Source organism: Rutidosis leptorrhynchoides, chromosome 2, assembly GCF_046630445.1.
Source record: "Rutidosis leptorrhynchoides isolate AG116_Rl617_1_P2 chromosome 2, CSIRO_AGI_Rlap_v1, whole genome shotgun sequence".
In the NCBI taxonomy this organism is placed as follows: Eukaryota; Viridiplantae; Streptophyta; class Magnoliopsida; order Asterales; family Asteraceae; genus Rutidosis; species Rutidosis leptorrhynchoides.
Window position 1 is genome coordinate 595096571 of NC_092334.1, and position 11391 is coordinate 595107961.

Sequence of the window (11391 nt, forward strand, 5' to 3'; positions counted from 1 at the left end):
ACTCCAAGGTTGAAAAAGACGTGAAACGGGATTGAGAGTTGGGAACTTAAAACGTCAAGACGGGGTCGAGACGGGGGTCGAGAGGAGGGTCGAGACTGACGTTGTCTGACGTTGATATACATATATATATATATATATATATATATATATATATATATATATATATATATATATATATATATATATATATATATATATATATATATATTGACACACACACACACACACATATTTAAAGTAGAAAAAACTTTGTTGACCAGTTTGTACATATAATCGCTAATTGTCGTTAATATAATATAAAAAAGTAACATTAGACTACGTCAATTTTGATCGATTTGACTGACTTTTGACCGATACGAATTTTTGACTTTCGACGGCGTTGACCTGATATTTCCCGCATTTGACACGACTTTTTACCGTTGACCGACTTATTAAAAGACGGGACAGGGTCCAGGCGGACTAGTGACCAAAACGCTACAATGGGTGTCGCAAGGGGCGACACAGACGTAGTTTACAACAATGACCCACTCTGTGCCAAATCTTAATAAAAACCCACCTTAACACCCGGTTCATCGACATAATCTTCTTCACGAACCGATAACAAATCTACGCCCATTGAATATCAGTCGGGAGAGAGCTAGATCAAAAAGTCAATGAACAATAGACATGTAACAACATGCTTAGATTTCGAAATATCAAAACATAAAGCATATAACGTATAATAAAACATCCTTATCACAAAATTTACAGCTCAACAACCTTATTAGTCTCACTAATAATCCATTCCCCCTCTAATTAAACACTAAACGTTAAAAATCCAACATCATAGGAAAAGTAGCACCCAATTTCCTCAAATGTATAATCATAACAGCATTAATTTATTTCAAGGTCATGAAGTTTGACTTTCAACATCTTTAACCATCTCTGAAACCACCACATTTTTGTCATTAGAAGTCTCGAATTTAAGGTAGTGTTCGATGTCATTTTCGGTACTCCCACTCCTCCTACGGAACCATTTCCGAACAGTATGAGTTGGTGGCTTTCGATCACTGATGGCAATCGCAATGTCGTTAGGGAAAAGATCTCTCATCACAAATGCGTGTAACATCGTGGTTATGAGCAAGGCAAACACAGTTAAGGTTGAGATAGCTGAAAGGATAACCGACAATGATTTAGTGAATATGTTTGAGACTTCAGTTGCGTATCTGGTCGTTGCCATTGCAGCTCCGGTCATTGGAAAAGTATATGCCCACCATGCCAACGAGAACTTGAATCCTCGAAAAAAGTTTACTCTAACCGCCTATACAAATAACGAGAAATGATTTTTTTTATAATTGAACTCACAAACCCTAAACTTTTTTCACAAATATATACAAATGTACACCCATGGACTTGAACCCATACCACTATTTATAATAGAAAATGATATTTTGGTTAAAGTATGAAACTGTGTAATTAGAGTATGGAGTCGGATTATTCATGTTGGGCTGCATACATCAGGGTGCGAATTACTCGCCTTCACGGATAGCCCGAACATGAAAAAACCTTTTACCCTTTTTGTTGAAACTGTGCTATTAGCCTTAACGTATTGCTATTAGCCTTAACATATTGAAAGCGAACAATTCTAATATTGTGAACGAACCAACGAGAAGTAGAGAAACATGGCAATGAAGTAAGTGATTCGAGATATGTTATCATACGATCCATTAATCTTAGCCCAAGCCAATGAAGCAACACTTGGACCAGCAACAAACAGAAAGAAAACAGGATGAAGATCTTTGGGTAAAGTTTCATTAGTTGGAAGCCTTTGATAAAGCGTTACAAACAACACGGTGTAATGAACCACTCCAACCGCAAAAAAAAAGATCGGGCCTTCTTTCAACTCCATCGATGCACCCAACAACGCTCCCACAAAATTTCCAACAATGGATAAATGGTTAACCGGGTTAGCCACTTTCGACAACCTCCTCTGCCCACCAGACATCCATTGTCCGTAAATCTTGAGTTCCAGTATAAAAATTGGCGTCATAAGAACATACCATAAAAAATGTGGTAAATTTGTGGTAACCGAAGATGGAATACCAATTGCTAATAATAGTAGTGCGCCCCATGGTGCGAAGAAGAAGTTGACTCGAACTGGGTGGTAGTATTCGCATCGAACAGCTTCAAAGTAAAAGATTACTTTTAGAAGATAAGTTGATGCTACAACTGTAAAAAGCAAAACCGAAATGCACCATAGAATTAGGTTCAAATTTGAGCTAATGTGCGTCAAATTCTTCCACATAATCGCTTGACTGCTTACTCCTAGACATATACCGAATGATGAGATTGGATACCGAAGAAGAAACGGCCATGTTTTGTCTTCTGGGAGAATTATCTTCTCTAATGACTGTCATACAAAGAAAATCAAAATATTATAATTTAACACAATAAATAATATGAAATTTTGAAAACCTTCTCAAGATAGTCTAGTGATTGGTGTCCTGATATCCTCATAAGAGATCTAGATTCAACCCCACTTACAACATATTTTGGAATGGCTAGGGAAAGGGTTGAAAACTGTCACGGGATAACCCATTTGGATCGCGTGTATATGAGTAGAATACTAGAAAATACTCTCTTCACCGGTAACTTAGAACAAAGAAAAACGTACTTTTGAAGGTTTGTAATACAAAACAGATTTACAAAGTAAAGTTTTAATGTGTTGAGGATTTTAGATAAGTGTTGATCAACAAACATATGATAAACGAAAGGGCTTCTGGCCTAGCGGTATCAAGGGAACTCGTTAACCTTAAGGGTGTGAACTCAAGTCCCATCGTGGGTAAAAGGGTGGGTGTGTGTGTGTGTGTGTGTGGGGGGGGTGTTTAAAAAACAAACATATGATACAAAAATTGTAAAAGTTTTCCTTACTCTGAGAGTTTCAAGCTCGGGTCCTTCTAACGCATCAAAATACCGTGCGACTGGCAAATTCTCTCTTCGCGGGATGATGACAGGTGACTCGCTTGGTGGTTTTCCTTGTAAAGTCGAGATTTGTCTCTCAAATTTACCCGACCATGTTTTAAACGAGTTATACCTTTCCTCTTTTAGACTACTCGTACTTGGGGTTCTGAAGGCCCGGCTCGGGGAGTTAGTGTTGTCGTCTTCGAATGCAACTCTTTTGGCTTCAGTTTCCATTGGTGACGCCGGCATACTGATGGAGACCGATGTTGTCCTCTCAACATTCGAGCTTTCGCCTTGAATTTTGCTTCCTTCAATTTCCTAAACATATCAAAAGATTAAATCTTCAAGACCATAGACAAACTTTACGACTCGATTAAATCCTCATAGTCTACAACTTTGGGCCTTACCCTAAAAGAATTGAATAACACACCTCTAACTCATACAATACTCTAGTCCTCTTAAGATCATCATCATCATCAAATCCCATAACTTCATTATCATCAATAGATCTAATCAAAGATGGGATCACATCCTTTTTCTTTCCAAGATCATGGGGGACTTCCATTGCACAAATTCAGAATAATTTCTGCTACAGAAACAAAACAAGATCATTATAAATATCAAGATCCAACTTTACATATTTCTGTTTTCAATCTAGTCCAGTAATAACAGGAAATGGGGCTTATATATATATATATATATATATATATATATATATATATATATATATATATATATATATATATATATATATATATATATATATATATATATATATAGGGGCAGGATCAATGGGGAAGTAACCAATCGGGGGGAAGCGGGGGAAGCAAAAAAAAAAAAAAAATTCGTTTTTTTTTAAATTTTTTTTTTCCGGCATCAAGATCACACGAAAATATGAACATTTAGAAGAGACACTTCATGATGAATGTTATTATTTAGGCGGGAAAACGATCGACAAAAATAACATTCAAGATAATATTGTTCGTGAAGAATATGAACGTTTTTTTTTTTTTCATATTTTGTGAAGTAAAATTTAGCCCGATTTAAAGTTTAAGGTTTAGGGTTTAGGGTTTGGTGTTTTGGGTTTATTCCATAAACCCTAAACACCAAACCCTAAACCCTAAACTCTAAACCGTTCGTGTTAAAAACTCAATCTAAATCCTAAATCTAAACCCTAAATCTAAACCCTAAACCCTAAATTTCTAAACCCTAATATCTAAACCCTATAAACCCTAATATCTAAACCCCAATAGCTAAAACCTCAAAATACGCTCGAAAAACGCGATAATTGTTATATATTACTTCTTCGAGCGTTTTCCCGCCAAAATAAAAACATTTATCACAAAGTGTCTCTACTAAATGTTCATATTTTCATCTCATCTATAATGTTCGTGAACAAAGTTTTTTCAAAAAATGAAAAAAAAAAAAAAAAAAAGTTTTTGCTTCCCCCGCTTCTCCCCGAATGGTTACTTCCCTCTTGATCCTACCACTATATATATATATATATATATATATATATATATATATATATATATATATATATATATATATATATATATATATATATATATATATATATATATACATGTCATGTTTTGTTTTCTTATTCATTCATAACGATTGAATACTGTCTTGCTGCAAAACCAAACTAGATTGGTCTGATACTTTAAGACCTAAGTTCTGTAACAATCTATGAAGCAAAATTTGAAACATGGAGTTGCACATTTAGCTATCACCAAATAACACTTGAAATATGTTTTAGACTTGCAATTGCAAGAAAAGGAGTCAAAGAACTGACCTTTAAATAATAATGTAGACTACAAGTTTTTAAAAAAAAAAAAAAAAAAAAAAAATTAAACTAAGGCATTTACTTTACACTTAATAATCTGTTTATGTATAGCTCTTAATTTGGTACCTTAATTCGGTATGTAAAATTCTTGTTTCTTTGTTACTTAATCTGAAATATAGTCTTTTTTATGAGACATAAAATCGGACACCCTTTCATTAAGAGCCAAATGAAAACATTGGCAAATTCATAAAAGGAAAAGAAAAGAAAAAAAAAGTATTCGGGGAATGATGCTTGTATTTTGTTATAATCTAAGACAATCTGCTTTGGAGATAAAAAAAAAAAATTATGAAAATGCAATCGCTCAATCACACTATGACAGGCTGTGAACTATTTAATTAACATTATTAAACATTGTGTTTGATAATAATCAAATGCAATTTAATTGATGTGATTATGATTATTAACCTTATTTCATTTCAGCCTGAATAATTTTGCTTGACTCAATTATCCTATTTTAAATCTTAAATTGAGGTTGTGTTACAGATCACCATAATATCTTTTATGAGAATGCTTATACCGCTGATATCACTTTGCAAATAACGCCGTCCTCATTCGTTCTCGGCGAAGGCGCCGATATTAGTGTGGTCGCCCTCGGTGTCTCCCCATCGAATTCGCCCTGGCCATCACGATTTGGATCACGCGTTCTGTATTGTTTTGAAGGGTTTTTTTGTGGGCGGGTGTTTTTTGGTCGCAGTCTGTTATAAAGTTTCATCGAATAAAAGACAAAATGCAAAATTGAAGAAATGGTGGAATGGAAAATTGGAGAAGACCCTGTTAAAAAAATGGTGGGTCCACTTACAAATAAATTTACACAGTTTTAATAAATAATAACGCGAGTAAATAATAAGTTGGTTCAATTTTTTTTTTTTTTTTTATTTGTTTACCCTTATATATAAGAGCTACCAGAGTTTTGGTCGTTCTGGCCAACACCCGCCCAAATCTTGGCCAAAACGAACCAACCACACCCTTCAACTTTGATCAATTTTCAAGTTCAACCCCCAAACCAGGAGTGCAAAATGTAAACTTATTATTTTAATTAAAAATTCTTAAACACACTTCACCTATATTTTCAACCGGACATATCTTTCCGCTCGACTCGCGTAAATTTTTTTTTAACCCACCGTTCAACTTAAAAAAATCTTACGAACACAACGGAACTAACTATACCCGAAACGGACACTTCTAAAAAACGCTCAATACCTCGGACTATATTCAATACATATACACACCTATAATACGCTATAATAAGCAATCAAAACGCCCCGCGGCAACGCGCGGCCCGCGCGGGCCAATGTTGCTGGTTAAAAATAAAGCATACCGTGAATAACCGGACTTTCATTCATTCAATAATGAAGATCCCAAACAAATACTGACGACCGGGCCGGCTATTGCTTCATGTGACCTACTCTACTAAGTAATTATAGTACTAGCTTTTTCTTTTTGAAATTACATTCATCATCCCTCACATTTAACAAAATACACAACGTTAGTCCTTGATGCTAACGACAGTTACAATAGCCAGTTATGACATGTGCAGATCATATCAGTGGCATTTTAGTCATTCTAAGTTTTATCCATCTATGTGCGGTTCCACTTCATCCAAAATTAAACCACCAAAATACATCCTCCTCTCCTAATTTACGTCGGTGCTCATCAAATAAACTTTTTGAAACGTTCCCCTTTATACGCCAATTATTAAGAATAAGGTTGATTTGGTATGCAAACCCACCATCAGGATTCTGATATTCCGTAACTCTATATTTAAGTTTTTTTCTATCACAGTCGAACAAGAATAAGGCCATACTCCTCTGTATTATGAGTTGTCGTGACTCGTGACTCTCCTTTACTTTCCTATGGCTATCCCTTATGCTACTTGGTGCGAAGGGCTATCTCCGTAACTTTTGTAAACAATGAGGACTATCCACCCGAAAAAAAACTAAGGAGTAAATCAACAATTTTTATATAAAGCATATAAAGGGAGTTAATTTTCACACATTACTTTTTAATTCATGTATACCTAATTACCTATAATACTCTTAATTATATTTAAAATAAAATTATAAGTTCACTTCCCATAAACTATCTTACGTAATTATGTGTTTTTAATTAGTGATGTGAATTTATTGCGTCGGTTGGGGGTATTAAGGACTAGGGAATGGAAATGATTATCAACCTTTTAGATTTAGAGGTTTATCAACCTTTTAGATTTAGAGGTTCTAGTTCTTTTTAACTGGTTTGATGTATTGAAGGTTATCTTATGGTCATCCATCTCAAGCTATTGTCATGGGCTCCATTATTATGTATGGGATCAAAACCCATACATGTTGTGTCTTTAGGCCTTAGTTAATTGCCTCCTTTTATAATCTTGTAATCCTGTTTTCTTTTAACCTTGATCTTCATGATCAAGTCAAGCTGCTTATTTGTTTCTTTTGTTTGATAGCCTTCATTATTTTAATGATGGTATCTAATTTATTAATAAAAGTTTCTCCTTTTTGCCCAAAAAAAAAAAAAAAAAGTTCCGTGCCGTCATATAAAAGTTTGCCGAACTTTTATCATTAAACAATTTTGCGAAATACTAATCTGTATGCTACAAATTACGTTATTTCCACTCCATATATGCGACGAAGAAACTTATGGCAGGAAATTATTCTTAAATAAAATTATTTTTTAGAAGGAATAATCCAGCAAAAAATAATTAGGTACCATCAACCATTGACATGTAACACTATAAAACATATCATATTATAAAACATCATTATCACAAAATTTACAGCTCAACAACATTATTAGACTTCACAAATCATCCATTCACACTCTAATTAAACATAAAACATCCAACATCATAGGAAAAATGGTACAATACCAAATTCCTCAATTGTAATAACCATGACAACATGAATTCATTTCAAGGTAATGAATGTTGACTCTCAACATCTTTAACCATCTCTGGAACCTCCACAGTTTTCTCATTAGAATTCGCGAATTTAAGATAGTGTTCGATGTCATTTTCGGTACTTCCTGTCCTCCTATGGAACCATTTTCGAACAGTATCATTTGTTGGCTTTCGTTCACTGATGGCTATCGCAATGTCGTTAGGGAAAAGATCTCTCATCACAAAAGCGTGTAGTATTGTTGTTATGAGCAAGGCAAACACTGTTAATGTTGCGATAACTGAGAGGATGATAGACATAGATTTAGTGAATATGTTTGAGACTTCCGTTGCGTATCTAATCGTTGCGATTGCAGCTCCGGTCATCGGAAAAGTATATGCCCACCATGCCAATGAGAACTTGAACCCTCGAAAAAAGCTTATTCTAACCGCCTGTACAAATAACGAGAAATTAATTTTTCTTTTTTAAGGCAAACCTAAAAAAACACTAAACAAACATTTTCCACGTGTATATATATATATATATATATATATATATATATATATATATATATATATATATATATATATATATACACTCTCCGTCACATTTTAATAGTCCACTTTTTCTATTTTTGAGTTGTTCAAAATTAATAGTCCACTTTCTTAAATTTGATAATAAGGTAAAGTTATTGACATTTTTTATATGTGGATTATCAAATTGGGACGGAGGGGTACACATTTTCAATCCTGAATCTGAACCCACAACTTCTTGGTCGAGGGTTATCTGGATCCCGCTAGTCTAATGACCCTTTGGTTAAAAACAAGAAATGATATCTCAATATAAGTATGAAACTACTTAATCAACTATAACATAGTGAAAGTGAACAAAATCTAAAATTGTGAACGAACCAGTGAGAAGTAGAGGAACATGGCAATGAAATAAGCGATTCGTGACGCGTTATCATACGATCCATTAATCTTAGCCCAAGCCAACGAAGCAACACTTGGACCAGCAACAAACAGAAAGAAAACAGGATGAAGTTCTTTCGGTAACGTTTCATTAGTCGGAAGTCTTTGATAAAGAGTTACAAACAACACGGTGTAATGAGCCACGCCAACCGCAAAAAAGAAGATCGGTCCTTCTTTCAAACCCATCGATGCACCCAACAACGCTCCCACAAAGTTTCCAACAACAGATAAATGGTTAACCGGGTTAGCCACTTTCGACAACCTCCTCTGCCCACCAGACATCCACTGTCCATAAATCTTGAGTTCAAGAATAAAAATGGGCGTCATAAGAATGTACCAAAGAAAATGTGGTAAATTTGTGGTAATTTTTGATGGAATTCCAATTGCTAAAAATAGTAGTGCGCCCCATGGTGCGAAGAAGAAGTTGACTCGAACTGGGTGGTAGTATTCGCGACGAACAGCTTCAAAGTAAAAAATTACTTTTAGAAGGTAGGTTAACGCTACGACAACAAACAGCATGACCGAAATGCACCATAAAACGAGGTTCACTTTTAAGCTGATGTGAAGAAAATGTGTGGGTGCGGTAGTCGCCAAATTCTTCCACATGATCGCTTGACTGCTTACGCCTAGACATATACCGAATGATGAGATTGTATACCGAAGAAGAAACGGCCATGTTTTGTCTTCTGGTAGAATTATATCCTCTGATGACTGTCATACAAAGATAACCAAAGTGTTAGAATTTAATCAATAAATATTAAGAAACTTCGGAAAATCATCTCAAGACTAGTGGTTGGTGTCCTGATATCCTCGTAAAAATAGTCGTGGGATGATTAAACAAGTCAAAAATGATCACAGATAACACGTTTGTGTACACAGAGCGTCTCCGGCACATGTGCTAAAGGTACAACCGAACTGGGATCCAAACTTTTAAGACCCAAAAATTGAAAAAAGAAACCTATATTATAACCCTTTCAATTACACTCTTATATAATTTTCACAAATCAAAATAATTCATTTATCAAATCATTTATTCACACCATTTTTTTATATTGATATTGATAACTTTTTAAATATTATTATCTTTAATATTATTTGCAAAAAAAAAAAAAAAAAAAAAGTTTAACGTTAATAAGTGCCTATTTTTTACGTTTTTCTGGTAAACTTTATCCATTTAGTACTGTGAACATGAATTTATAATACAAAAACATAATTATAATTACAAGTAATTTATTGTTAGCAGCATATTTTACATTTCCTTCAATTTTAGAAGATAAGCGCGCTCTTGTGAGGATTTTAGATAAGCAGAGATCAAAAAATATATGATACGGTTGTAAAAGATTTGCTTACTCTGAGAGTTTCGAGCTCGGGTCCTTCTAATGCATCGAAATATCGTGAGGCTGGCAAGTTCTCTCTTCGCGGAGTGATGACAGAGGGCTCGCTTTGTGGTTTTCCCTGTAAAGTCGAGATTTGTCTCTCAAGTTTACCCGACCATGTTTTGAACGAGTTATACCTTTCATCTCTTAGTCTACTCATTCTTGGGGTTCTGAGGGCCCGGTTCGGCGAGTTAGTGTTGTCGTCTTTGAATGCAACTCTTTTGGTGTGAGTTTCCATCGGTGACGCTGGCATACTGATGGAGATCGACGGTGTCCTCTGAACGCTCGAGCTTTCACATTCGATTTTAGTTCCTTCAGTTTCCTAAAGAAGTCAAATGATCAAATCTTCAAGATCATTAACTAATGGACTCAGTTCAATCCTCGTAGTCTACAACTTTAAACCTTGTCAAAAGAAGAAAAATTGAAAATTATACCTTTAATTCGTACAATACATTAGTTCTCTTAAGATCATCATCGAATCCAATAACTTCATCATCATCAATGGATCTAATTATAGATGGGATCACATCCTTTTTCTTTCCAAGATTGTGGGGGACTTCCATTGCACAAATTCAGAAAACTTCCTGCAATAAATAAAAAATAATAATAAAAAACAGAACAAGACCAATTATAAAGATTTTTATGATTTGATTTTAACATATTGAAATTGAAATGTATTAAAGGTAGTCTATGATTTAAACCTGGAAATGGGACCTATATACATGTCGATGATGTTCATGTTTTCTTATTCATTCATAATGATTTAAATTTGGTCTTTTCATTCATAAATATGATATGATACTTTAAGACCCATGTTCATAGATGAAAGCGATTAAATGTGCATAGATGAATTGTACCTCTATCAGTCACCAAATAACACTTGAAATATGTTTTAGCGTCGAAACTTGCAAGAAAATGACAGTAAAAAGTCAAAGAACTGAGGAAAGGAAAAGAAGAAAAAACAATAACAGTAGCACACATCTCATTGTGGGCATACATTAGTTGTATAAATACTAGTAATAAAATAATAATAATGTACACATCAAATACTTGAAAATATTTTAAACTAAGGTACTAATAGTCCAAGGTACAACTATATGCCACAAACATTTAAATTTAAATTACACACTATAAATTAATATAGTAATAGTAATAGTATTCGTTGAATGTTGCTTGTTTATCGTTATAAATTTAAGATTTTTGGAGTAAAGAATTTAGGAAATTGGAATCGCTTAATCACACTGTGACAGGCTGTGGGCTACTCGTATTTAACAATATTATATTGTTGTATATTAATCAAATGCAATTTATTTGATAGACTCTGATTTACCTTATTTCACGCTCAATAATATTGCTTGACATAGTTATGAAATTATCCTATTTTG

The 11391-nt window shown here is 34.1% G+C and overlaps 2 protein-coding genes across 3 annotated transcripts; both read right to left on the reverse strand.

The window, feature by feature from the left end:
• Window positions 1–889: 889 nt before the first annotated feature.
• Window positions 890–3479, reverse strand: LOC139889917 (S-type anion channel SLAH3-like). Its single transcript, XM_071872830.1, has 4 exons — window positions 3371–3479; window positions 2911–3258; window positions 1643–2389; window positions 890–1300 (listed from the first exon to the last, which is right to left on the reverse strand). Exons 1-4 carry the CDS (start codon window positions 3425–3427, stop codon window positions 890–892), a joined length of 1563 nt encoding a protein of 520 aa, XP_071728931.1. The 5' UTR covers window positions 3428–3479.
• A 4038-nt stretch (window positions 3480–7517) lies between these two features.
• LOC139894606 (S-type anion channel SLAH3-like) lies at window positions 7518–10839 on the reverse strand. Of its 2 annotated transcripts, XM_071877998.1 has the most exons (5): window positions 10708–10839; window positions 10441–10590; window positions 9981–10328; window positions 8571–9341; window positions 7518–8111 (listed from the first exon to the last, which is right to left on the reverse strand). In XM_071877998.1, exons 2-5 carry the CDS (start codon window positions 10567–10569, stop codon window positions 7695–7697), a joined length of 1665 nt encoding a protein of 554 aa, XP_071734099.1. In that variant the 5' UTR covers window positions 10570–10590; window positions 10708–10839; the 3' UTR covers window positions 7518–7694. The 2 variants fall into 2 exon arrangements, with proteins under 2 accessions (XP_071734099.1, XP_071734100.1); XM_071877999.1 differs by lacking the exon at window positions 10708–10839 and having other exon boundaries at window positions 10441–10655.
• Window positions 10840–11391: the final 552 nt, after the last annotated feature.

What these genes read in the sequence shown, in the direction of transcription:
- LOC139889917 (XM_071872830.1), bottom strand. Translation starts at nt 3,427, where the DNA reads ATGGGATTTGATGATGATGATGATCTTAAGAGGACTAGAGTATTGTAT. An exon ending in GAGTATTGTATGAGTTAGAG is followed by an intron (nt 3,259 to 3,370) that starts GTGTGTTATTCA and finishes TGATATGTTTAG; the next exon opens with GAAATTGAAGGAAGCAAAAT. An exon ending in CCGAGCTTGAAACTCTCAGA is followed by an intron (nt 2,390 to 2,910) that starts GTAAGGAAAACT and finishes TTTGTATGACAG; the next exon opens with TCATTAGAGAAGATAATTCT.
- LOC139894606 (XM_071877998.1), bottom strand. Translation starts at nt 10,569, where the DNA reads ATGGAAGTCCCCCACAATCTTGGAAAGAAAAAGGATGTGATCCCATCT. An exon ending in ATGTATTGTACGAATTAAAG is followed by an intron (nt 10,329 to 10,440) that starts GTATAATTTTCA and finishes TGACTTCTTTAG; the next exon opens with GAAACTGAAGGAACTAAAAT. An exon ending in TGTTCCTCTACTTCTCACTG is followed by an intron (nt 8,112 to 8,570) that starts GTTCGTTCACAA and finishes TTATTTGTACAG; the next exon opens with GCGGTTAGAATAAGCTTTTT.